At 46.1% G+C, this 24,918-nt stretch overlaps 1 protein-coding gene across 11 annotated transcripts in view; it reads left to right on the top strand.

Annotated features, from left to right (window-relative positions):
• The window catches only part of SNTG2 (syntrophin gamma 2), a 408,896-nt gene that overhangs the window by 267,736 nt on the left and 116,242 nt on the right, over positions 1-24,918 (top strand). For 9 of the 11 annotated variants that reach the window (XM_034952491.3, XM_034952496.3, XM_055108322.2 and 6 more), the window contains 3 exons: positions 12,062-12,191; positions 13,912-13,950; positions 21,518-21,634. In XM_034952491.3, coding sequence (XP_034808382.1) covers positions 12,062-12,191; positions 13,912-13,950; positions 21,518-21,634 — 286 coding nt within the window. The remainder of the gene's footprint in view (positions 1-12,061; positions 12,192-13,911; positions 13,951-21,517; positions 21,635-24,918) is intronic. The other 2 variants (XM_034952500.3, XM_034952495.3) reach the window with 2 other exon arrangements.

Genomic DNA, 24,918 nt, shown 5'->3' with positions numbered 1-24,918 from the left:
CAGGAGGGGCTTCTTAAGCTGGCGGTGCTGGACCGCTGTAGAGGAAAGCAGTGCAGTGATGGAGGGCGTCTCCCTGTCCTGCCGTGGAGGTGCTGAATCGCTGTAGAGGAAGGCGGTACAGTGATGGAGGGCGTCTCCCTGTCCTGCCTGGTGCTGGAGGTGCTGGATCGCTGTAGAGGAAAGCAGTTCAGTGATAGAGAGCATCTCCCTGTCCTGCCATGGAGGTGCTGAATCGCTGTAGAGGAAAGTGGTGCAGTGATGGAGTGCATCTCCCTGTCCTACCTGCTGCTGGTGGTGCTGGATCGCTGTAGAGGAAAGCGGTGCAGGATGGAGGGCGTCTCCCTGTCCTGCCGTGGAGGTGCTGAATCGCTGTAGAGGAAAGTGGTGCAGTGATGGAGGGCGTCTCCCTGTCCTGCCTGCTGCTGGAGGTGCTGGATCGCTGTAGAGGAAAGCAGCGCAGTGATGGAGGGCGTCTCCCTGTCCTGCCTGCAGCCCGGGCACTGATCTTGTGTCTCTGCCACCTGCGTCGGATTCCTCAGTGCATCCTGGGATCCCTGTGCTCCTAGCCCCACAACCACAGCTGTGGCCAGAGTCATTTTACCATGAAACCCTCACCTCAATTTCCTGGCACCCTCCCCATTACAACTAAACATGAACCAAAGTCACTGAGTTTTCCTGATGCTGAAAGGGGAGAACTATCAGTGACATCATTCGTATTGGGCCAAATTAATCCCCAAAGAGGGAGGAGCCAGGCATGCCTGGTGGAAAGAGTGGATGGAGAAGGTTTTAAAGGCACGAGACCTTCAGGGTGTACATGACCTCAGCACACTAACCTGGCTCTGAAGACCTCGTTTTAGTCAGTGTGGGCTGCCATAGCCCAGTTCCACAGATGGGTGACCTTAGTTCCACAGATGGGTGGCCCAGTTCCACAGATGGGTGGCCTTACGCAGCACACAGATGGGTGGCCTTATGCAGCAGACATGCGTCCCTCGAGCTCTGGAGGCCGTAGCCCAGTTCCACAGATGGGTGGCCTTAGTTCCACAGATGGGTGGCCTTACGCAGCAGGCATGCGTCCCTCGAGCTCTGAAGGCTGCAAGTCCAGGGTCAGGTGGTCAGTCTGGTGATACACCAAGGCTCACACCCAGAGAAACGTGGGACCCAACGTGTGAAGGACGCTCTTCGAATGAACTGAGAGAAAAGGTGGAGACCGAGCCAGGCTTCTTATCTTCATTTTCTTCAGCTATAGGTAAAAACGCAAGTGTCTTATGCAGAATAGTTATAGAAAACTAAATTTTGAGAGGTTAGGACTTAGTCCCAGTAAATTTAGCCTGTAAGAATCTTTTAGACTGTTTTATTTTTATAGACAATCTATCTCTGTTTCAAATTGATTGTATTTTGAATTTTTAACAGTAACTTCACTCATTATGTAAAGTGAACTCTTAAAATGTGTTTTCTCAAACATGAGGCATTTGAGCCCATAATCAAGCCCATTAGACACACTTTACAGCACCTGTAACAGGCAGCTGCCTTGCTTCCCTGGACAGAAAGCAGGTGTCCTGCGTGCTGTCTGCCCGAAGGGAGAGGCGCGATGTATAAGTGTCCTTGTACATTCAGCACCACCCCAACTGTGTATTTTAAATCAGTGTTTACATTTTTATAGAGTTATTTTATCATCACTGAAAGAGGTTCTGCGGTGTTTTCTCCTAAGTTAATTCTGCATTTGCCCTTAACAACAAAACCAAACCAAACATACAAAATCTCTTCCAGTGATGATGAAATAGCTCTTGAACAGAAGCAAACAAAACATGCATTTATTTCCAAGCAGAAATTGAGCACCTACTGTGTGCACTTTCCAGGGTAGGAAGGATTCCTATAGGACTAACAGCCTGTCCAGCTGATGGCTGCTATGCCGAGGCCACGGATGGGTGGAGGACAGTCGGCCCCTCGCTGGTGTCCAGTGTCTGCTGCTGCAGGTGGGTGTTCGCTCTGGAAGTGGAGGAGCCGCCCATGTGACTCTAATCAACAGCATTGTTGGTGTGGGAGGGAGAGTCACGGCAGACAGCCTTTGAGCTCGTCCGCTCAGGCGCGAATCCGTTTCCCCACGGTATCCACCCTGGAGTCCTGCAGCTTCCACACAAGCTCCTCAGGCCTGTTGGAGTGTGGGCCTGTGCAGCCGCAGCTGGGGAAGCTGAGCTTGGGTCTTCACCAAAGTTAGGGCGTGAAGGTAGCACTGGCCTGTTGCAGTCAGCCTTGGTGTCTGTCCTCTGGTGGAATTAATCATTTCCTCTGAGACATGATTATGTTTTACAGTCAACTTGTGTAAAATATAAACAAGTTCTCTGGTGATTCTTCTGCTCATACTGGTGCTGCTATTAAAGTTCTGCAGGGTGTAAGCGAGGGCACTTTGCTGCGTTCTGTGGCTCCAAACACCACTCTGCTGGGCAGGTCGGACTCCATTCTAAAAATGAGGAAGAGAGCCTGAGAGGCTGGCAGCCTCCCGCCTCGTGCAGGGGATGAAGCCTCCCGCCTCGTGCTGGGGATAAAGCCTCCCGCCTCGTGCTGGGGATGAGACAGCACCTGCAGTGTCCAGGCCTTTCTGCGACTCAGGGCTGGGGTCTGAGTGTCTGAGTGCTGCACTGTGTGGGCTGAGTGCTGTACCGTGTCTCAGATCTCAGCTAGTGCTTCTGTCATTCCTGTGCACACTCAGCCCTGTGACCTCCCAGCGTGGGATGAAGCTCCACTCACGTCTGCACTTTCGAGCTGGCGGGGGGCCCTCGTGGTCATGGAGTGTGAATTACCCATGTTCACATGTGTGTTTAAAATGTGGCTTTGACATTTACAAAATATGGTTCTCTTAGGATCAGAGAACATGGACTGCAAGGCCGGCTCTGGCCCTGATCCATCTGGTTTCTGGCTGTGGGTCCCTGCTGGGGGGAGGAGCGCCTCTCTCTCACCCCGTTCAGCACAGCTGTCCAGCCCCTGGGAGACCCTCAACTTCCACTGCCATGGTCCATGCCTGCGCACCCAGGTTCTTGCCCACCTTGGGGGGCCTGCTCTGGGCTTCCTTTTATCAACAGATCTCAACATTTTCTCACGTTACTTAGAAATTATGCTGTGTCCCGGGCCCTGAGCCACTTGGTTTTAGGAAGCTGTGGACTAAAGGGACAGGAGCCGACTTTGGTGTTGGGTAAAAGCGCGGCCACGGCTTCTGTTGCTCCGTTCATTGTCAGGTGTGCAGCCTCCACCCATGTTCCATTTGATAGTCCAGATAATTTTCACTCTGGATTCATGCAGGCTACTGTGTCCAGAATTGGTGGGTTCTTGGTCTCACTGACTTCAAGAATGAAGCCGCGGACCCTCGCGGTGAGTGTTACAGCTCTTAGGGCAGCGCGTCTGGAGTTTGTTCCGTCTGATGTTTGGATGTGTTCAGAGTTTCTTCCTTCTGGTGGGTTCGTGGTCTCGCTGGCTCAGGAGTGAAGCTGCAGACCTTCGCGGTGAGTGTTACAGCTCTTAAGGCAGCGCGTCTGGAGTTGTTCTTCCCGTTGGGCTCGTGGTCTCGCTGGGCTCAGGAGTGAAGCTGCAGACCTTCGCGGTGAGTGTTACAGCTCATAAAAGCAGCGTGGACCCAAAGAGTGAGCAGTAGCAGGATTTATTGCAAAGAGCAAAAGAACAAAGCTTCCACAGTGTGGAAGGGGACCAGAGCGGGTTGCCACTGCTGGCTCGGGCAGCCTGCTTTTATTCTCTTATCTGGTCCCACCCACATCCTGCTGATTGGTAGAGCCTAGTGGTCTGTTTTGACAGGGTGCTGATTGGTGCGTTTACAATCCCTGAGCTAGATACAAAGGTTCTCCACGTCCCCATCAGATTAGATACAGAGTATTGACACAAAAGTTCTCCAAGGCCCCACTAGAGTAGCTAGATACGGAGTGTCCATTGGTGCATTCACAAACCCTGAGCTAGATACAGGGTGCTGATTGGCGTGTTTACAAACCTTGAGCTAGATACAGAGTGCCGATTGGTGTATTTACAATCCCTGAGCTAGACATAAAGGTTCTCCAAGGCCCCACCAGACTCAGGAGCCCAGCTGGCTTCACCCAGTGGATCCCCCACTGGGGCTGCAGGTGGAGCTGCCTGCCAGTCCCGCGCCATGTCCCCGCACTCCTCAGCCCTTGGGTGGTCGATGGAACTGGGCGCTGTGGAGCAGGGGGCGGTGTTCATTGGGGAGGCTTGGGCCGCACAGGAGCCCATGGAGGGGGTGGGAGGCTCAGGCGTGGCGGGCTGCAGGTCCTAAGTCCTGCCCCGCTGGAAGGCAGCCAAGGCCCAGTGAGAAATCAAGCGCAGCGCTGGTGGGCTGGCACTGCTGGGGGACCCAGTACACCCTCCGCAGCTGCTGGCCCGGGTGCTAAGTCCCTCATTGCCCGGGGCCGGCAGGGCCGGCTGCTCTGAGTGCGGAGCCCGCCAAGCCCACGCCCACCCGGAACTCCAGCTGGCCCGCAAGCGCCGCACGCAGCCCCTGTTCCTGCTCGTGCCTCTCCCTCCACACCTCCCTGCAAGCTGAGGGAGTGGGCTCCAGCCTTGGCCAGCCCAGAGAGGGGCTCCCACAGTGCAGCGGTGGGCTGAAGGGCTCTTCAAGTGCCGCCAAAGTGGGAGCCCAGGCAGAGGAGGCGCCGAGAGCGAGCGAGGGCTGTGAGTACTGCCAGCACGCTGTCACCTCTCACTACCAGGATACAGCATTGTTTTAATGATGATGTTTTATTCTTTGAAATGGAAAAAGGAAACAAAGATCAGTGAGCAAACTTAGGCATGCTGTTGTGTTATGATGACCTGCCTGGTATATCAGACACAATTTTATAAACAGATGGTGCGGGCAGCCAGGATCAGAGGGACGGGCACTGGAAACTTGGATGTCTGGGGGCTGGGACTCAGGAGCAGTTTACAGAGAAGAAAAGGCCGACACTGAAGCCGAGAAGATTTCGGGACAGTTCTGTGAGTGATGCCTTCACCTGGATGAAAAGCGAAGTCCCATTGTGATCACAGATCACCCTCTGTCCTGCCTGCTGCTGGGGGTGCCCACCTGGGTGGTCGAGGCCAATTGGTTGGTCTCGTTTGATCTCAGATAACCAAGAAGAAGCACTGAGCCCCTGGATGCTGGTTGTGCATCCCTGGAGTAAACGCAGATAACCATTCCACCTTGTGGGCAGCGCAGTGCCCAGATCCATGGGTCCCACCTTACGGATAGCACAGTGCCCTGGTCGACAGCGTGGGGCGCCAGACATTCCCAAGCTTAGGCCCCGGCCCCACACTCAGCAGCTCTTCAGCCCGGCCAGTGGCACAAGCCCCACCTACCTACTGTCCTGTACCCTGTGCAGTTGAAATGACAGTGCCTCTTCCATAGGGTCACTGCGGGGGTGAAATAGATCTGAAACATAAGTTACTTAGGATAATGACAGTGCCTCTTCCGTAGGGTCACTGCGAGGGTGAAATAGATCCGAAACATAAGTTACTTAGGATAATGACAGTGCCTCTTCCATAGGATCACTGCGAGGGTGAAATAGATCCGAAAGGTGAATTACTTAGGATAATGACAGTGCCTCTTCCATAGCGTCACTGCGAGGGTGAAATAGATCCGAAAGGTGAATTACTTAGGATAATGACAGTGCCTCTTCCATAGGGTCACTGCGAGGGTGAAATAGATCCGAAAGGTGACCTACTTAGGATAATGACAGTGCCTCTTCCATAGGGTCACTGCGGGGGTGAAATAGATCCAAAAGGTGAATTACTTAGGATAATGACAATGCCTCTTCCATAGGGTCACTGCGGAGGTGAAATAGATCCGAAACGTGAATTACTTAGGATAGAGCCTGGCACAAAGCCAGCTCGTAATGAGTGATGGCCTTTATTTAGTTCTCTGTTGTTGTTACAGCTACTGCCGCCACTATCATATATGACCAGTTCTTATAATCAGGTGACGTGCCCCGCAGTGTGGGTGTGAAAGGAAGCACAAGCCATTCAATGCAGCACTGTGCCCTCGCTCCAGATGGTCCCCGGTGGAGAGGAAAATGATCATGAGGATGCGCTAAATGTGCATATGGCAGCCATGAGCTCCTCCCTTCACCTCCCTCCTCTGTTTCCTTCTTACAGCCCAGTGGTGTGAGCCCATTGTCAGATGAGGGAACCCCACAGCGTGGCTGAGATCGGGTGGAGTCAGTCCTACCAGCAGGCAGCAGGCAGAGGGGAGTGTAGACACCACCTTCCCATGACAAACCCAGGTGCTGGAATCCTGCTGGGTCTTCTCAAACATTTACTCACAAAGCAAACACTCACGTGTGCCTACTGAGTGCCAGGGCTGTTAGTGCTGGCCGTGGTGGAATGAACAAAGTGCAGGGCGCCCTCTGTGCTGAGGCCCTCAGCAAACACACAGGCTCGTGATGGCTCCACGGCAAGATGCATGGACGTGCACAGCATTCCTGCAGGCTGCTTCTTGTTCTTCCCATCCATAGGGAGGCCTTCAGGGAGTCCCTGGACATCGCGCTCCAGTGCCCCACTCACTGGCTTCAGCATGGCCTGCACGGATGGGGCCTCCTGCCTCTCCTGCTTCTGCAGCACTGCCCGGGGAAGTGAGGGGCTCAGAAGACACAAACCCTGTTCTCATGAACCAATGGGAAGTGACAGAGAAGGGTGAGGAGGTGCCCTGTGAGACACTACAGGGGAGAAATTCTCTTTCTTGGACCTATTGAACTTTTCTTTGTCTCGAGTGAACACTTTATTTGTGGCCTGAATTTCTGGTAAAAATGACGGTTTTTTTTTCCCCTGAGACGGAGACTTAGTTGCCCAGGCCGGAGTGCAGTGATATGATCTCGGCTCACTGCAACCTCCGCCTCCCAGGTTCAAGGGATTCTCCTGCCTCAGCCTCCCAAGCAGCTGGGACTACAGGTGCCCGCCACCATGCCTGGCTAAGTTTTGTATTTTTAGTAGAGACAGGGTTTCACCATGTTGGTCAGGCTGGTCTTGAACTCCTGACCTCAGGTGATCTGCTGGCCTCAGCCTCTCAAAGTGCTGGGATTACAGGCATGAGCCACCATGCCCAGCCCACCATGACTTTTTAATGAACAAGTTACTACATAGTTCCTGAACTTAAATTAGCCCTCTTTATTAATATTTAATATGGACTATTTAGAAATGTCACTGCATGACAGGGAAGTAGAAAAAATATATTTTTCTAAATTGTACTAAAAAATAATATACTACAGAGACAGTTTTAAAATAAAATATGAACGAAATTTCAAGATTTTTCAAATTCTGAAACATACACGTTCTGTTTTTGTCTCATGAGTACTCATAATTTTCAGTCATGAGCTAAAATACACACACATGCACACACACACACATGCACACTCTCCTTATTTTCCAAAGCATGAAGGCTTAAAGTTAAGTAAACAAGCATGTGTGCAATGCACACCTTTCCTCCCTGTTACCACAGGCACAGAGGGAGGTGGTGGCCAGAGCCAACAGGGAGTGACAGGCTGTGGTTGTAATGAGGGCCACCAGCCATCATTTATGGATGAAAGCTTCCTTGGTTAAATTTTGTACGTTCCAATGTATTTATTCTTTAAAAACTGGACAGCTTATTAAAAAGGCGATTTACACATTTTGACTTTCTCCGGCATTGAAGCTTTGACGAGCAATTAAGAATTCTCAGTTTTTAGGGTCAAATTTTATAGTTACTGGAATCCCACAGCACAAGGGAAGCAGAAGGTTGGAAGAGTGGTCATTGGTAGCGGATGTAGCAGGGGTCTCGGTTTGGGGCTTTAATAACAACTGCTAATGCTCTGTGATTGGTTTCCGCTGAAACAGATGATTTGAAAAAGGGTCAAATCTGTTGAGGTGTGTTTTGTGACAGGAAGATTCCCAGCGGTGTGGGCGGGATTCGGAGGCCTTTCTGCATGTGGACAGGAAGACCACAGCGAAGGCAGGCAGTGTGACCCTGCTGGGCTGTGGGGCTTTTCCGGGCAGGAGCCGCAGGGTGCAGGGTTGAGGCTGGCACTGAGCCCACAGTCAAGAGCGCAGGAAGAACGGCTTAAACAGACTGGCTGTCCTCCACAGGAGGTGGAGACCTGAGCACGTAACTTCAATTCCTTAATATCCTAATACGTTAAGACGTGTGCTTTGAACGTTATTGGAATAAATTTATTTCTCTTAGCCAAAAACTGAATTGATTCACTTTCTAGAGTATAAGTTTATTTTCAGTTTTCTCTTTGGAATTGAAAAATTCTCTAAGGGCACGAGGAAACCCTGGGAGGAGGGTAGACTTTTCAAAAGTGCCGACACAGTCAGTGCTTGACTTCCCCATGGATGGCGAGTGTCTGGGAGCTGGTTTGGTTTCTTCTTGGGGGACCCCGGGGTGCCAAGCGCTCTGCCTTCACTTGGTGTGGCTTTGCTTACAGCAGCTTCCTACAATCTCATGTGTGTCCATCAAAGAGCATGTTAGCTCCTGAGCAGCAGATGCTCTGTGAATTTTAGCTCCGATAATGACCTTGGCCATGTGAACACCATCCTAAAAGGCCTGAGCGGCCACCACGAGGCAGGTAGAGAGGCCGGGTTCCAACTGTGAGCCGCGGAGGAAACTCGGAGGAAACCATGAAACTCGGAGGAAACAAAGGCCCAGAAATGCCCTGGAAGAAGCGGCTCCTGATCTTGCATCCAGAAGTGCCCGAAAGCAGATTGTGTGACTTACACTAGTTACCCGGCTTCTATAACAATAAACCAAACAGTGAACCAACAGTGAGCCACGCTGTGAACTTTCTTTCCCTGTTTCATTAACATGTTAGTATCTGCCATCAGCATTCATGTCAACAACTTTCACAGTTTCTGTTCATTTGATACTTAATTTTTATTGCTTTCTTTGATAAATTACAGACTAATAATGTTTATATGGTACTTACGGGCTTACAAATAACTTTGTTTCAGTTATCCCATTTGTTACTCTCAGTATTCCTATTTTGTGGTACGGTTGGCATTTGAAGCCCATCGTACGGACGAGGAAAGCCCAGCTCAGAGGTGAGATGTCCAGCCTGCCTCATGAAGCTATGGCATAAACGTGCCTGGACTGCAGACGCCTTCCTTTTCATTGCAGGACACAGCCGTCTGCCCCTCGTGCGAGTCCGTGAGCCTCTGGGGCTCCACGTGCATTCACTGCCTCAGGGTGCAAAGCTGATGATCTTTCTCAAGACCACAGCATCGATAAAGGGTCCTTCATGGAGCCTGGGTCCACTGTCTCTACCTCACATCTTATTCCTGCTACATCAATGATGGTGTAAACCTCCAAAGGCAAAGTTAGGACTCTGGACTCAGATTCCTTCTCACCACTGACTTTATGAGGATGACCACAGTACTCACCCTGCTGAGAGCACCCAGTGTTCAGTCATCCATGCATTTGGTGCATACGTCACCAACCCTGAGAATCAGGAACACGTCACCAACCCTGAGAATCAGGAAATGCCAACTCCCTGAGAAGACACTGTCGTTAGTACATGTGAGCTGGAGCCAAGCGGTGACCACGCGTGTCCTTCACACGCCCTCACGCGCAACCAGGCACCCCCAATTCATGAGAGGGGGGACCCCTGCCCCCATGCTGCCCTGAGGTCCCTGCAGGCCCCACCAGGCACCCCCGATTCATGAGGGGGGGACCCCTGCCCCACGCTGCCCTGAGGTCCCTGCAGGCCCCACCAGCCACCCCCAATTCATGAGAGGGGGGACCCCTGCCCCACGCTGCCCTGAGGTCCCTGCAGGCCCCACCAGGCACCCCCGATTCATGAGAGGAGGCACCCTTACCCCCACGCTGCCCCAGGATCCCTGCAGGCCCCCTAGTCTAGCTGGATCCAGGCAAAGCTGCCCCTGGCCCACACTGGCACCACCTCCTGTTCCTCCCCAGGCCTTTGGAGAAGAACAGGCTCTTCTGAAAGAATAAAAGCGTAGAGCTCTGAGATGGGGAAAATTGGAGGATGGGACACAGGGAACTTTTGAGGATTCTTCTAAAGTCTGTTTTTGGTCTGAGAGTTGGTTGGCCAAGAGTATGGAATACATGACTCTTTATCGAGGTGTTCACTGGTGAGTTGTGTGCGTGTGTGTGTGTCCTGTAGCTCAATGTAAAATATGCCTAAAAATAATAGTCTCTGACCTCTTCATGTGGGGAGCCAGGGAACTTGGCTGTCATCCGCAATAATCTACTTGACCCAGCTGTTTATTGACCACTAGATTAAGGTCAGCCTTGCTTTGTATATGTCGCACCAGTTAACATGAACAAATGAGAAATGATGGCAATGAACCCATTTTTAGTTAGCACTTACTTTAATAAGAATTAATGGATACTTGGACAAAAGTGTAGATATAAGTCTGTCAATATTTAATAAGCACCTAATTCATGTGGAATATTACACAATCTGCCTAAAATAGTCTCCCAGCATTTTGAAGTGTAAAGATTAATTTATTATAGCAGACATCCAGGACCAAAGGCCCCACAGGAAGCGATGGATCCTGAGGGACAGGTGCTCCCCAGGAGGACCAGGAAAGGTGATCAGAAAGGGCTGTGCGAAGGTGGAGGCGGAGCTGCCTGCCCTCCCCATGCGGGGGACCTGCTTCCTCTGGCTTCTTCCCCTCTCCGGCTCCACACAGTCACCTCCACCTTCACCTCTGTCCTCCTGCCAAGTCAAGAGTATCTTGTTCATCGCCATCAGGCAGAATATCAGCCACAAGTAGATAAACCTCACATTCTGATTCAAGAAACACTAACTAGGATGAGAATGACCCCTAGACAGGGATGTCTGCTTTTTAAAAGAATGACTTTTAAAATAGCAAACTCTGGTCTGATAGATTTGGCTCAAAAATATGCAGAACTGTGTTATACCATCTCTGTTTCCTACCCCTTCTCCTACACACCCCACCTTGCCTAAGAAAGCAGCGATGACACTCACATTTGAAAGATTATTAGAACATAGCTTAGTGATGACTTATTTTTCTAAAAAAATATGTTTGCTTTGTTCTGTATTTTATCTTCAGTTAGCTGCTTGAGACCATGGAGGTATTATGAGTCATACACATTAATATGCATTGTTTTCTTTTTTTCTTTTTTTTTTTCAGATAGGGTCTCACTCTGTTGCCCAGGCTGGAGTGCAGTGGTGTGATCTCGGCTCACTGCAACCTCTGCCTCCTGGGTTCAGGAGATTCTCCTGCCGTAGCCTCCCGAGTAGCTGGAGCTACAGGTGTGTGCCACCATGCCCGGCTAATTTTTGTATTTTTCGTAGAGACGGGACTTCACCATGTTGGCCAGGCTGATTTCAAACTCCTGACCTCAAGTGATCCACCTACCTCAGTCTTCCAAAGTCCTGTGATTATAGGCGTGAGCCACTGCGCCCGGCCAATATGCACTATTTTCTTAAGAAAAAGTCTATAAAAGTGTACATGACATTTCTCTTTTGCAAATAGGCATATGTAAAGTATGTTTTTAAAAAATGTTGCATGACAGGGAAGAACTACTGAATTTGAGACGGTTGGTTGTTAATACTTTGCCATGATTGAGTTCTCAGCAAGTGGAGTGTCATGGAGCAATGGAAGGGGACTATGTTCTCCCGAAGCTCCCCTGTCAATCAGAAGCACACAGGTGGTCCTAGAGAAGGGTGGATGCTGAGTGCAGAGGGTGCCTGGGCTGCTCCAGCCTCACCCCATCAGGAGCTTTAAGTGCTCCATCCAAAGGGTCTTCGAAAGAATAACCAGTAAGAATCCTGCAGACAATAACTCCAGAATTTCAGGAGCACTGTTCTTTCCTTGACAAAGTGCTTTTCATGTTTCATCGAATTAGAAGTAGCTCCTGTTACCAAGGGAATTCGGGGTTTGGTCTTGGTCTCAGCGAGCCTGCTGACTGTACTGAGGCGCCTGAGGAAGTGGTGCAGTTGCCCCGTGTCCTGGGTCCAGGGTAGAGCCCTGCTGAGCATCAGCCTTGAAACTCACGGAGGCAGGCCCGCTCCCCTCGCTGCAGGGCCTCCTGGACAGCTCTCTCCCTCCCCAGGTGGAACGCGTTCGAGGTGCTCGCCCTGGACGGAGTCAGCTCTGGGATCCTCCGGTTTTACACAGCCCAGGATGGCACCGACTGGCTGCGGGCGGTCTCAGCCAACATCAGGGAGCTGACACTTCAGAACGTGAGCGCACGGTGTTTCTGAGTCTCTGCTGATGCTCATTCGTGCATGAAAAATAATGGAGACATCATGTTTCTGATGATTTATGATTAACCCGAAACAGAAAATCATGTACTTGTTTCAATGTGTCAAATCTATGTCTAAAAATATTAAAAATCAAGCCATCAGAATGTTTCCAAATCCAAGAGTAAGGCAATGTCTGACAGCTGAGAATTTCCCATCTGGTTTTGTCTTCCTCCTCCCCTCTGTCTGCCTCTGTCTCTCTCCCTCCCTTCCTCTCTCTTTCTCTCCACACACATATACAGAAATAGTTATATGTCATAATTTTATATTTTACCCAAATGCATTGATATAGTATGACATTTTGAGTTGGGGAAACCTAATTGGGTTAAAAGTATAATTCTCCAAAACATTATGAAGATTTAGAAAAAGGCATAATTGAGCAAAAACATTACTTCTCAAATTTGTACTGCAGTCCCCCAGAAACGAAAAAGTATTCTGTCCCCTTAAGTGATGTTTGATATTAAAAGTCAACAGGATTTTAAAAATTAAAGAAATGAAAAGAGATGGGGTGGGAACGAAGACTCGATGACACGGGCGTTGCCTGGAGTGATGGGTGCCTGGACTCGGACATGGAGCCGTGGCCGCAGCCCTGGCAACTGTGGCAGGACTGACCCTGCCTGGAGGCGGCCCTGGACCAGCCTTGCTGCCCTTGCTCCCTCTAAGCTGAGTTGCCCTGTAATTGCACTTCGATCCCTGCTCTGTTCCTTCGCAGCCTGGAGGCTGCAGAGGCTGGGTCCAGCTTGCAGACTGGCCAGGCGTGGCCCACCCTGCGGCCCTGCAGATGCACCCGCCCTGCCCCTGCCCTGCCCACCACCTCACGTCTCCCTTGCAACCTCCCTTCTTCCTGTGGCTGCAAAACAGAAGTTAACCTAACACTGGGGGAAGCAGCAATGTGTGACATTTCTCCTGTGAAGACCTCAGGGGCTTCCTTTCTGCAAGCAGAGAAGGAAGTACCAGGACCTTCCTAACATTGTAGTTTTCAAACGCAACACTTTAAATTCCAAAGTTATCTCAATAAATAGGGAAGAAAGGATGGTGCTTGACTTATATTTGCAGAAATGTTTGTGACGAGGAGCGCCCTTCAGTTCTGTCATTTCACAAATCAGCCCTCATAGGCAGGGCAGAGAAGTCAGACACCCCAATATTTCAGAACAGAAATGTGGACTCTGAGCCGCCTCCCGGCTGTGTGGCTGTGGGCTGTGGGAACATTATGATTCTGCACCTCCACTTCCTTGGTGAAATTTTGGAAAACAACATCTACCTCCATAGGTCATTGGGAGAACTAAATAAAAGAAAGAATATCAACTGTGATCACCGTAATTACCATCACAGTAATACTGACTCTCACAAGGTTATGTAGAGCAGAAATCATTTCCTCACTTTTCTCAGATATTGGAATTTAAGCACCTGCTCTTGAAGTGTAACTTCACTTACATAAATGCTGATATTTGAAAAAGAGGAATTGAAGTCTGCTAGTAAAGTTGTTTTCTACTGCTGCCATGTTTGTATTGACTCTGGCTAGGTCTTCAGATAGGAAATATGTCATTAAAGAGGCCTGTTTCCCAGGACAGAGCGTGGCTGATGACTTCCAGCTGTCACTCAGGTGAGCCATCCTGGTGTTGGTGGCTGTGGCCCTGACTCTTCTGCCTTCTCTCCACAGATGAAGATGGCGAACAAATGCTGCTCTCCTTCCGACCAGGTAGGGTTTGTATTTTCTGCTTCATGATGTAACACATCAGGTAGGGTTTGTATTTTCTGCTTCATGATGTAACACATCTCGAAAAGCAGTCTCTGGTTTTTTGAAATTTGATTTGAAAATGTTGATAGGAAAACATTAGCACATTTCAGACTGCATTTGGTGGTCTCTGCCCTGCCTGTTAATTCTATAAAACTGCTCTTTCTGTGGGAATAGCATAGGTCATTCTGATCTCCTGTGTATAGATTATTTCTCTATTGGCAGTTATGTTTTGTAAAGAATCGTGATTTAAATGATGATTTAGATATGATTGTTTAAACTGAGAAGGGCTTTGAGATGACACACCTGTGTAATTTGAAATTTTAAGCACTATATTATTTTCTTAAATAAAATCCTTACTAGGAAAGCTTCATTCTCAGGAGGGCTTTGGCCCAGTGGGTGTTATTGCCAGTGGGTAGGATCCTGTCATCCCCAAATCCAGGCAGTTTGTTCACCTGGAGCCCAGAGCCCTTAATGTTGTCCTGGATTCAGGATAGCTACCTTTGTAGCCACCCTCAGGGCTGATTTTCTGCTCACTTCCCAGGTCTATGAGTACTTAGGAAAACTCTATGGTAATCAAGCTGTTTCAATATCAGCCAAATCAGTTTTTAAGCCACTGTGTTATTCTTCTGTTTCCTTTATAATAAACTTATGATTTAACTTGTAATGTAAGGGAGTATGTTATTTATAGTTCATTCATTTTCTGGTTATATCTCTTAGGGGCGTAAGGAAGCATGCATCATAGCCTCAAGTTAAGAAAACTGAGAAAAACATGTTCGCTTTGCTTTAAATAGCGCACAAAAGACTGTAAATAGTGCTTAGCAAGAATATTTGAATTCATGATGGAGGAGTTGGAAGAGCAGGTCCCCTGCCTATGAAACATTTACTAAAACAATGGGAAAATAGGGCTGTGTTTTAAATTAAACCTCTCTAGTCAACATTTCTACATTAGAAAAGAAACACTAAGAATAAATGGTTCTTCTAACTTTTATCTCTTTTAATATTATTCTAAAATTACCATCAACTATTTTTGTTTACATAGATATTTTATGATTAATATTTCTATAAATTCTTCAAATTAATATAGGATTCATTTCATATTCTTATACATAAAATATCATTTCCCTACTATGTGTTTTTGAAACAGAAGTTCTGAAACTTTTCCACAAAGTACATATCTCTCTATGGTTCACACAGGAAACAGCCTTTATCAAGGCTGGTGGGACAGTGGGCCAAAGTTTTGACATGATCTCTATGAATAATTTACCATTTTGAAATTGCATCTTATTCACACACTCAAAATTAGCAAAATGTTTCCTGAGATCCTCTTTATGGCAAAGCTGAGACTCTTCCGAGATCTTAGGAGGAGCCGTAGCTTCTGGTATTTCTCAGTGTTGGCTGCTTCTTCCCTGTTTCTCAGTTTGTTCGTCATGAGGACAGCCGTCCTCTCCCGACCCTCAGAGGGGTTGTCACCTTGCAGACAGATCCTTGATGCTAAAAAGTGATGTCCGCAAGTGGAGAGCATACGTGGGAATGGGCAGCATTTATGGACTTGGCCTTTACGTGTTTCAGAGAAATGCTGACTTTTGTAGCCATACTGGAATTACTCCTTGTGTTGGAAAGAGCACTGCTCCGGAGAGGAAAGCATTTTCTTTTCTTTTTTTTTTTATTATTATACTTTAAGTTTCAGGGTACATGTGCACAACGTGCAGGTTAGTTACATATGTATACATGTGCCATGTTGGTGCGCTGCACCCAGTAACTCATCATTTAACATTAAGTATATCTCCAAATGCTATCCTTCCCCCCTCTCCCCACCCCTTAATCCTCCTTATCATCAACTGACAAGAGAGAATGATGAAATAATGGTTCAGAGAAATGTAAAAACCTGTAGGGAGCACAGTTCCCGCTATGGAGCACGTTGAAGGAGCATCTTCCAGAGACCTCAGAGGCAGTGGGTGGCCTTGTTTTTGCTTCATTTCAGTGAAATTCTCCGACATATTAAGCCTTGTGTATTTCACATCGATCTTGGTGGTCTTGTTTGACCAAGCAAAAAGCCAAAGGCAAACCCTGGACCTGATAACCCTGACCAAACCCTTCTCTGGTGTTGTAAGTTTAACAAATTCACTCCTGAGGCTTAATTTCTTTATCTGTAATATAAGAAAGTTGTACTGGGTAATTTAAGGTCCTTTTTACAACCTTAAAAGTCCTATACAACTTTGAATTTACTTAGCAGCTTGGAGTAGTTTATTTGAAAATTGATCTTAGAGCTGAGCTTCATTATGTAGGATGATGAAGAACTAGCCCTGCTATATCCGGATGCACTTTTGGTGGAGGATGGTTTCACGTTTTCTCCAAAAGTGGTGTGCTTTGTACAAATGTTAGGAGTTTAAATTTAAGACATTAGGCCCTTTAAAACAGAAAGAAAAATTTTTCTCACTCTGAACAATTCATTCTTGATTTTGGTATTTAATAAATAATTGTGAGATAATTGTTAATGTGAAAAATGCGAATTTTATGTGAAAAAAATTTATGTGAAAGGATGAATAAAGGTGTTTAACAACCAGTGAAATTGGCAAACAAAAACACACGAAAAACAGAATTAGGAGAATACTACAAAAAGCATAATGTATGCATTTTTAGACTCTCGTATCTGGTATATAAAATAACCAAATAATTTATCATACAAACCAGAGCACTTTTGTCTGGGACAAAGACTAACCTGAAAAATTACCAAGATAACTGCAAACAAACATATGCTCACCCCACCAAATAGCAAGCAGCCCTATTTCTTTCCAAATTAAACTTATTTTTGAATAACCTGAATTTTAATTTAGGTAGCTATTGATGATGCCTTAATTGCCAAATCTCCCTGACCCCCTGCAGAAAACCCTAAATAACACAGGTAATTCTGGCTTTTTCTATCTAAAGGAAAAGACCAGCTGCATGTTATCATCTGGTGGATGCTTAACTAATTATCTTGACTGATGAGGTGAAAAGGACTCTCTTATAGAAATGGTATCAGAAAAGATAAAAAATATATTTCTTTATTATAATGGTTATGACATCTTAATTTTATTAAGGTGGTACAGTCAGGGAGATATTTCTAAAAGTATAATACATACTTCTTGGAATGTGTAATTAGAAAATTCATAATGTAGAAGATAAAATTAGCTTTGCTTAAAATTATTTATGAACTGCATATACCTAAGAAAGATTCGGAAAGCATCTGATGTTTCCAACAATAGCAAAGCTATAACGTATTTCTTTGCTAAATCTAGCATAATTCAATTACTTGTGTGATTTAGTTAAGCTCACATGCAACTAACAGGCATTTCAGATTACTGGCGGTCTATTATTGCCATCTTGGGCCAACAGTAGCTCTTTATTCACTCCTTAATACATAACTCTCCTTGAACTTTGTGCCAAACACTGTGTCAACCTGATATAGAAAAGAAGAAGAGCCCAACACTGTCCCAGCCCAGGGGGAAGAAAGAGCGAGCAGCCCCGGGGAAGGGAGGTGGGTGTACAGCTCATGGGGCCTCCCAGGTCTGGGTGCTCGGATTCCAGCTGGTACCTGCAGCTCCTCAGAAACAGAGTAACTCTGCTCAATCAGAATTAGATGGTAATTCCACCCCTTGATCAAGTTCTCCAAAAAGAAGGCTTGCTGCTGTCATGCTAGAAAAAGAATCCCAAGTTCTCTATTTTAGCCAAGATTCAAGAATGCATACTTTCAACTTTTTACTCGCCCTTGATCTACCTGTAATGTAAATCAATCTCTCACCCACCTGTCCTCTGTATTTAGATATTCCTGAGTGTTATGGCCGTTAGATTAAGTTCCTGCACGTCAGTTTCCTATTCATAGTTCATCCCTTGTGAAATCTAAATTGCAGCGCATGATTAAGTGTTTCGTGAACAGAACGAGTAAGATCAGGGAAACTCGACAGTATGTGAACACATGATTTAAAAAATGAGGGAGCCAAGGCGGGCAGATCACGAGGCCAGGAGTTCAAGACCAGACTGGCCAACATGGTGAAACCCCGTCTCTACTAAAAATACAAAAATTAGCCAGGCGTGGTGGCACGCACCTGTAATCCCAGCTACCTGGGAGGCTGAGGCAGGAGAATTGCTTCAACCCTGGAGGCGGAGGTTGCAGTGAGCCAAGAGCCTGCCACTGCACTCCAGCCCGGGCGACAGAACGAGACTCTGGCCTGGGGCCTGGGGTGGTGGTGGAGTGGCTGGGGAAGTGAAGGAAGTAAAACCAGCAGAGTTTGCCCTGCAGGCAAAAGAAAAACATCACTTTAAATCTCTCTACCCCGTATGAATCTAATTAGGCTTTGACCCTTAGAATTTCTCATCAGAACTAGTATTTGTTTCGTGAATTTTAAAGACTCTCAGACCACATTGGCAGGGACCTGCAGAAGGGGATGTGTTCGCCATTCCCTCGTTTTTTGTTTCGTTCTTTTTTCTGGATGTGATTATTCTCTACTCTTCCCTCTTACTAACTTTGTGATTTGACGAGGATATTGGTGTGACTCCTTGTAATAAATATGGGGTCAAACCAGACTTTTTGTGCTTGTTGCTGATTCTTAAAGGTTTGCAGGCCGGGCGCGGTGGCTCGCGCCTGTAATCCCAGCACTTTGGGAGGCCAAGGCGGGAGGATCATGAGGTCAGGAGATAGAGACCATCCTGGCTAACACGGTGAAACCCCGTCTCTACTAAAAATACAAAAAATTAGCAGGGCGTGGTGGCGGGCGCCTCTGGTCCCAGCTACTCAGGAGGCTGAGGCAGGAGAATGGCGTGAACCTGGGAGGCAGAGCTTGCAGTGAGCCAAGATTGCACCACTGCACTCCAGCCTGGGTGACAGAGCGAGACTCCATCTCAAAAAAAAAAAAAAAAAAAAAAGTTTGCAATAATTTAGAACTCAGGCAATTTCCTACATTTTCTAGAAATTCTGGTTCCACACTTTGATGCTAATCAGTAAAAGAAAGGTCTTCCACTCAGCCATCCTGACAAATACAATAAGCTTGTTTTTGCCTGCTGCAGTTATCCAGCAGCCAGCTGCTCCGAAGATTTAGAATTGAAGATATGGTCATCATTGTTTGTGAAACCTCGCCTAATAAGGCCATAAAAAATGATGAGTTCATGTCCTTTGTAGGGACATGGATGAAACTGGAAATCAACATTCTCAGTAAACTATCGCAAGGACAAAAAACCAAACACTGCATGTTCTCACTCATAGATGGGAATTGAACAATGAGAACACATGGACACAGGAAGGGGAACATCACACTCTGGGGACTGTTGTCGGGTGGGGGGAGAGGGGAGGGATAGCATTGGGAGATATACCTAATGCTAAATGACGAGTTAATGGGTGCGGCACACCAACATGGCACATGTATACATATGTAACCTGCACATTGTGCACATGTACCCTAAAACTTAAAGTATAATAATAAAAAAAAAAGGAAAAAAAAAAGAAATAAGGCCTCCGCAAGAGCTTTAGCAAGGCACTCAAATGTGCGTAAGATGACCTGGGCAGCCTGCTCAGGGCCATGTGCCTGGTCTTCCTGGAATGTGAACTCTTTTCTTGCTGAACAAACTGCCTGCATAATATTCTTTTCATGACTGTGTGGAAGCCACTGTGTTTGCAATTAATTGTTTTTAGTAACTATGCTTCAAATGAATCCTATCTTAAACTGTACAAATCACTGCACTTGTGCAGTAGTGAGCTGGAATTAATCACGCATTGAATTCATGTTAATTATGGAAACATCAAGCGTCTGCTAAATTTGCTAGAAAAAGATGCATTTTTAAATGGAGGCTTTTATGATTTACAGAGTATAAATTCTAGTGTTATAACCAACAAAAATATAAGTATGTGACCCAACCAGACAAAAAAGGAAAAAATCTATTAGGTATTTTAAAATAGTCTGTGTATTTGGTTTCAAATTCAGACACTGGAGGAGTAAATTACACATTAGTGGCTTTTCCAGGTATGAATGTCCCCGGCCTTTGCCCCCAGCTAGTGCCTTACGAGGGATTCCTATGGTACACTGTGAAATTCCCGTAATTCTCACGTGAGATCTATAATTCTACCCGTTTCATGATGGAAAAAGAGAGCCTTGGCAATGTTAAATGTGCTTTGCTGGGGAGGGTCTCGGGGAAATAAAGTCGTCCTGTGTTACTGTAACATTAACCCCATACCACATCTATGTGGTTCCTGAGCCTCCATGGGACGTAAGTATAACCCACTAGGAACTTGGAAGTTCATGATCCAGTGAAATATTTGGGTTACTTTGAAAAGCCTTCTAAATCCAGAACAGTCAAGAAAGACAAAACTAAAACGTTTAATGCATCAGGGGATTCGTATTCAACACTGAAAACCATGATGATGTTAGCTGTTCGGCTACGCGCCCCCGCCCTGCAAGACAGTGCTCCTAATTTTCTTTCCCATTGCTAGAAATACCGTTTGTAGAAATCTGATTCTGTCCTCTAGCATCTCGACTTCCCAGGAAGTCTCTCCAGCTTAAGAGTGAAGACCTTCAGTGGTTTATCAAGTAAATAACAGAAACAGGATGCGCCCGCCCTGGAGCCGGCGCCAGCTGTGACGGGACTTACCCAGGTGGCTCCAGCAGAGGGCACTTCGTGGGTGCATGGGGCTTGCACACTTGAGGGGTGTCCAGGTCCCAGCTGGTTCTCAACTTTTAATAGCTCATCGGTCAGTGTCATTTGGTAAAGTGGTTGGGATCTCTGTGATAACTTATTTTTATTTTTTTAAGTTTTTAATGCTAAGCATATGTTAATAGGTTTTCTTTGAAATAGAATGAGAAAATGAAAGAATTATAATGAATTTACTCCTGGTACTTGCTACAAAATATGTCACATTAAAATTTTAGATAACATGGATTTTTCTTTAATATTAGATTGAATTCATGCACTGAATTCTTAAATTGGATTACTATTTAAATGTTTTTGAATCATATTCTGATTTTGATAGGTTGGATTTTATATCATACGGCTCAAAATATTCACTGCTCATTGTAAGAATCTAATATTTTACATTATTTCATTGTTGTTAAGAAGTTGAACCATAAAGAGAAACAATTATTTTTCCACATATGCCAACTTCTATGTTCACTATAGGAATGAAAAATATAATTAGCTGTTTTTACTACCTCATAGAAAAATCTGAAATACTAACTTCTAATAGAATATAATTTAATGCAGTCGTTTTAAAAGATAAACCAACAACTCTAAGGCAGCTGAGAAGTCCATTGGCCAAAACTGAAAGTGCTCATATATAAAACCTGGTTCAATGCAAAACTGAATTTTTAATTCAAGATGTGATTCATTCCTATTGTGTGAACTTGATTTGGAAACTTGGACATCTCCACGTTTCTCCCGTCTCCTGATTCTGGGTGTGTTGACCTGGTGGGATCACGGCTTGCTCATGTGCTTAACTCTGCTGCTGTGACAGTATGCCCTCATTAAGGCTTGGTTTGTAATTTTCAAAGGTTTCCCTCTGCAGGTTGTGCATATGGGGTGGGTAAATGAGAAACTCCAAGGAGCTGACTCCTCTCAAACCTTCAGACCCAAGTTCCTAGCACTGAAGGGCCCGTCCTTCTACGTTTTCAGCACTCCTCCGGTAAGGATGCTTTTGACACTCCACAGGGAGGGGCTGCTGGGAGGGCTATTCCTGTAAGAGGGGGAAAGCTACATCTGGTGTTTGGAGGAGGACAGACAGAGTGCTTGGTCCTGCCGTTTGCTGTTTCTACATGGTTGGAAAGGATTCTGCTTGTAGATTGCTTATTTCTTGCTCCAAATTTATAAATTAACCCATTTCTTTCTTTAGTTCAAATGGCCATTAAGATATTGTAGAGCTGATTCCTTCCTCAAATTCCAGCTGGTTTGGAGGTGGGATGCAGAGGCTCTGTGTCTCAGAGGATCAATTATGTAGTTGAAGAAGCCAAGAAACATACAAAATACAACCCTCTTTTTAGACGTTTCCAATTTCTAAATTTTAAAAGCTTTTTTTCCCTGATGTCTCCCAAGTTTTATTTAAAAAATAAGCAGCCTGCTTTAGTGGGGTCCATAATATAAATTTATGGCTGAATGCTATAGTTCTGCAATTTCATTTTCCAGTGCCCACCGGTACCGTTCTCCCCAAACTGACTGAATGTAATGTATAATGTCTAGAAGTTTATCGATTTAAACAGCTTTACTTTTGAGAGTCTGACCATCAGAACTGCAAGCAAACTAAAAACCTGAGAGCTTCAGGTACCTACACATTTTGGATGCATGTCACGTGCAGTGTTCATGGGACTTTCTTCCATTAAAAGGAAATGAAAAGATAAAACCAAGTTTTACCTCCAGACATCAAGACAGTAATACCCTGCCTGTCTTTTCATTGATAAGGATGGCTTTTTAAGTAAGCGTTTTACTTGAGAATAATTTCAGATTTATGGAAAAGCTGCACATTCAGTGCAGAGAGCCCCGTCTGCCTCCACTCAGCTCCCCTGATTTACACGACTTACGTGGCCATGGAGCATCTGGCAAACCACCATTTGACAATGATGCAGCATTACTAACCACACTTCGCCCTCCAGTCAAACTTCAGTTTTTCTACTAATGCACTTTTTCTGCCCCAGAGATAACATAGGATATCATATTGGCTTTAGTTGCAAGGTTTTGAAATAAACCAGCACTTTGTGCTTACTGCACCTAAATGTTTGCATGAATAATGACTGAATTCCCCTCAAAACAAATATAACCATGTTCTTTAACATTTGCTGCTAATTTGCTCCATATTTTCAAATTCAAGTCCCAGAGGTGAACCTCTGATTGGCTGGGCTGATTTTGTTTTTGAGCAGAGCTAAGATATTCATGCCAGCTCATCTCAGAGGTATTGAAAGACTCGGAGGAGGTGGCTGGCACCGCATGTACCCAACCTGGACCACGTACCACTGACACTGGAGATGCATGAAGGGGCTGAGGTGTCGGAGGACTTCCATGGACCCATATCACTCCATGTGTTACCTGTGTGGCCTGTTTACCAGTTGGCCTTTTATGGAACTCAGAGATTCTTCAAACCCTAATAGGCAGACCCTAATTCAATAACCATTGAATAGCAAGGGTTTAAAACAGTTAGACAGGTTTCTTTGCCGTGGGTCTTCACGGAAGTTATGTCCTGCCTTGGGATGCTCCGAGTGCTGGTAGCATCCAACTCATCTCAGCAAGGCCCGGCTGGTAAACTGATTGCAGCGTCACAAAGTGTCCCTGGAATTGCTAACTTGCGTAAACTCCTTTGTAGCTTGTAGTGCACTTCTGTCCATTGTATAATTTGATTCTTGAGACAACCGAAGGCCCCTCATTTTAGTGATGAGTGCCAAGAGCACACAATATCAGAGCTCCATCTTGATACATCGTAACTGTTTTATCATGGAGACCTATTGTAATATAAATCGATAACTAAAAATAGGTATTTTCATCTTAGCAACACATTGAACAGCCACATTCACTTGCTTTTGTTTTCTCATTTGAGTCTTGCTTTTACAGATGAAGGTCGTGTGTAAATAAAATAGTAAACAAATATACTTGACCGAGGATTGTTTTGGATAATTTATTTAAAATCCTCTCTTAATAGACTGTGGGTTGTATTAACTGCATTTAATGCCAGAATATTCTTACAATGTACTGAAAATCCAGAGTGCAGGGAGTATACTCTCTCTGGTCTTCTTCCCCGGTGGGAACCACCTAAGTATTTGGCCTGTCATTGTTCTTCTTGATACCTGCTCTCATAATTTGTTTGAAACTGGCTGACTTAACCTGAAAAAAGTAATAAATACAAATAAGCAACTTTCCTTCAGTATTCATTTGTATTCTGCTTAGTTGTAAATTATGAGACCCTGACTATGTTTGATTTTGAAATAATTCTTTTAAAGAAATCCTAATGTATCTAAATTTTAAGTTGTGCTTCTTTTTCTTCATACCTGCTGTGGTTAGAGAGTCCATTTCTTATTTTAAATGCAGTTTTGTTTTGTTAAAATGCAGGCGAGTCTTCCCTCAGGGCCCTGAGGTCGCTGCCACTCACACTGGCCGGGCAGTGCAGCATTTGCAAGGGACAGAGAATCATTTCCTGGGGGTCTGAAACCAGGATATGGTTGTGGAGAGTGAGGGCTGAGGAGGGCGCATGGCACTGGGGTGGGGACCAGGAACCTGCCCAAAGCCACAGGAGCAGCCGTGCATGCCGGGAAACCAAAGTCACATTTCCACGTGTCCAGGAAGGAACTGGAAATCGCAAACTCCTCATTCACGTAGAGGAAGTGCCCACACCTTAGCCTGCTGGGTTGGCGCTTCCCTCCCCCAGGGCTGCCAGCCTCCTGCCCCTTCCTCTGGCCCACACAGTCCGTGCTCTGTCTCCGCCACCTGGCTTTGCCATGGTTTGTTAGGGTTTCTTTCTTGGTCATTTAAACTATTTGAAAACAATAAAAAACTAGCAGACAAACCCTGTATGTTTCCTCTGGCAACATCTGCTTGTCCATTCCAGATGCTGCAGCTCCTCCCTCCATATCTCTCCCTGTCTCTCTGTCTCTCTCTGTCTCTATTTATATCTCTTTCTATCCCTCTCTCTTTCTCCACCTGTCACTGTCTTTGTCTCTCTCTGTCTGACTCTCTCTGTGTCTCTCCCTCTGTCTGACTCGTCTCTCTATCTCTTTCTGTCGTCTCCTTCTCTGCCCACTCTTTGCTCCTCTCAAGGTCTCTCTCTTTCTCCATCTGTCTTTGTCTTTGTCTCTCTCTGACTCTATTTCTCTCTATCTCTGCCTTTCTCTCTGTCTCTCCTTCTCTGCCCTCTTTGCTCCTCTCGAGGTCTCCCTCTTTCTCCATCTGTCTCTGTCTTTGGCTCTCTCTGTTGGTCTCTCCCTCTCTTTG

The sequence above is a fragment of the Pan paniscus genome, chromosome 12 (assembly GCF_029289425.2).
Source record: "Pan paniscus chromosome 12, NHGRI_mPanPan1-v2.0_pri, whole genome shotgun sequence".
NCBI lineage: Eukaryota > Metazoa > Chordata > Mammalia > Primates > Hominidae > Pan > Pan paniscus.
This window is presented reverse-complemented; position numbering and strand designations above follow the sequence as displayed.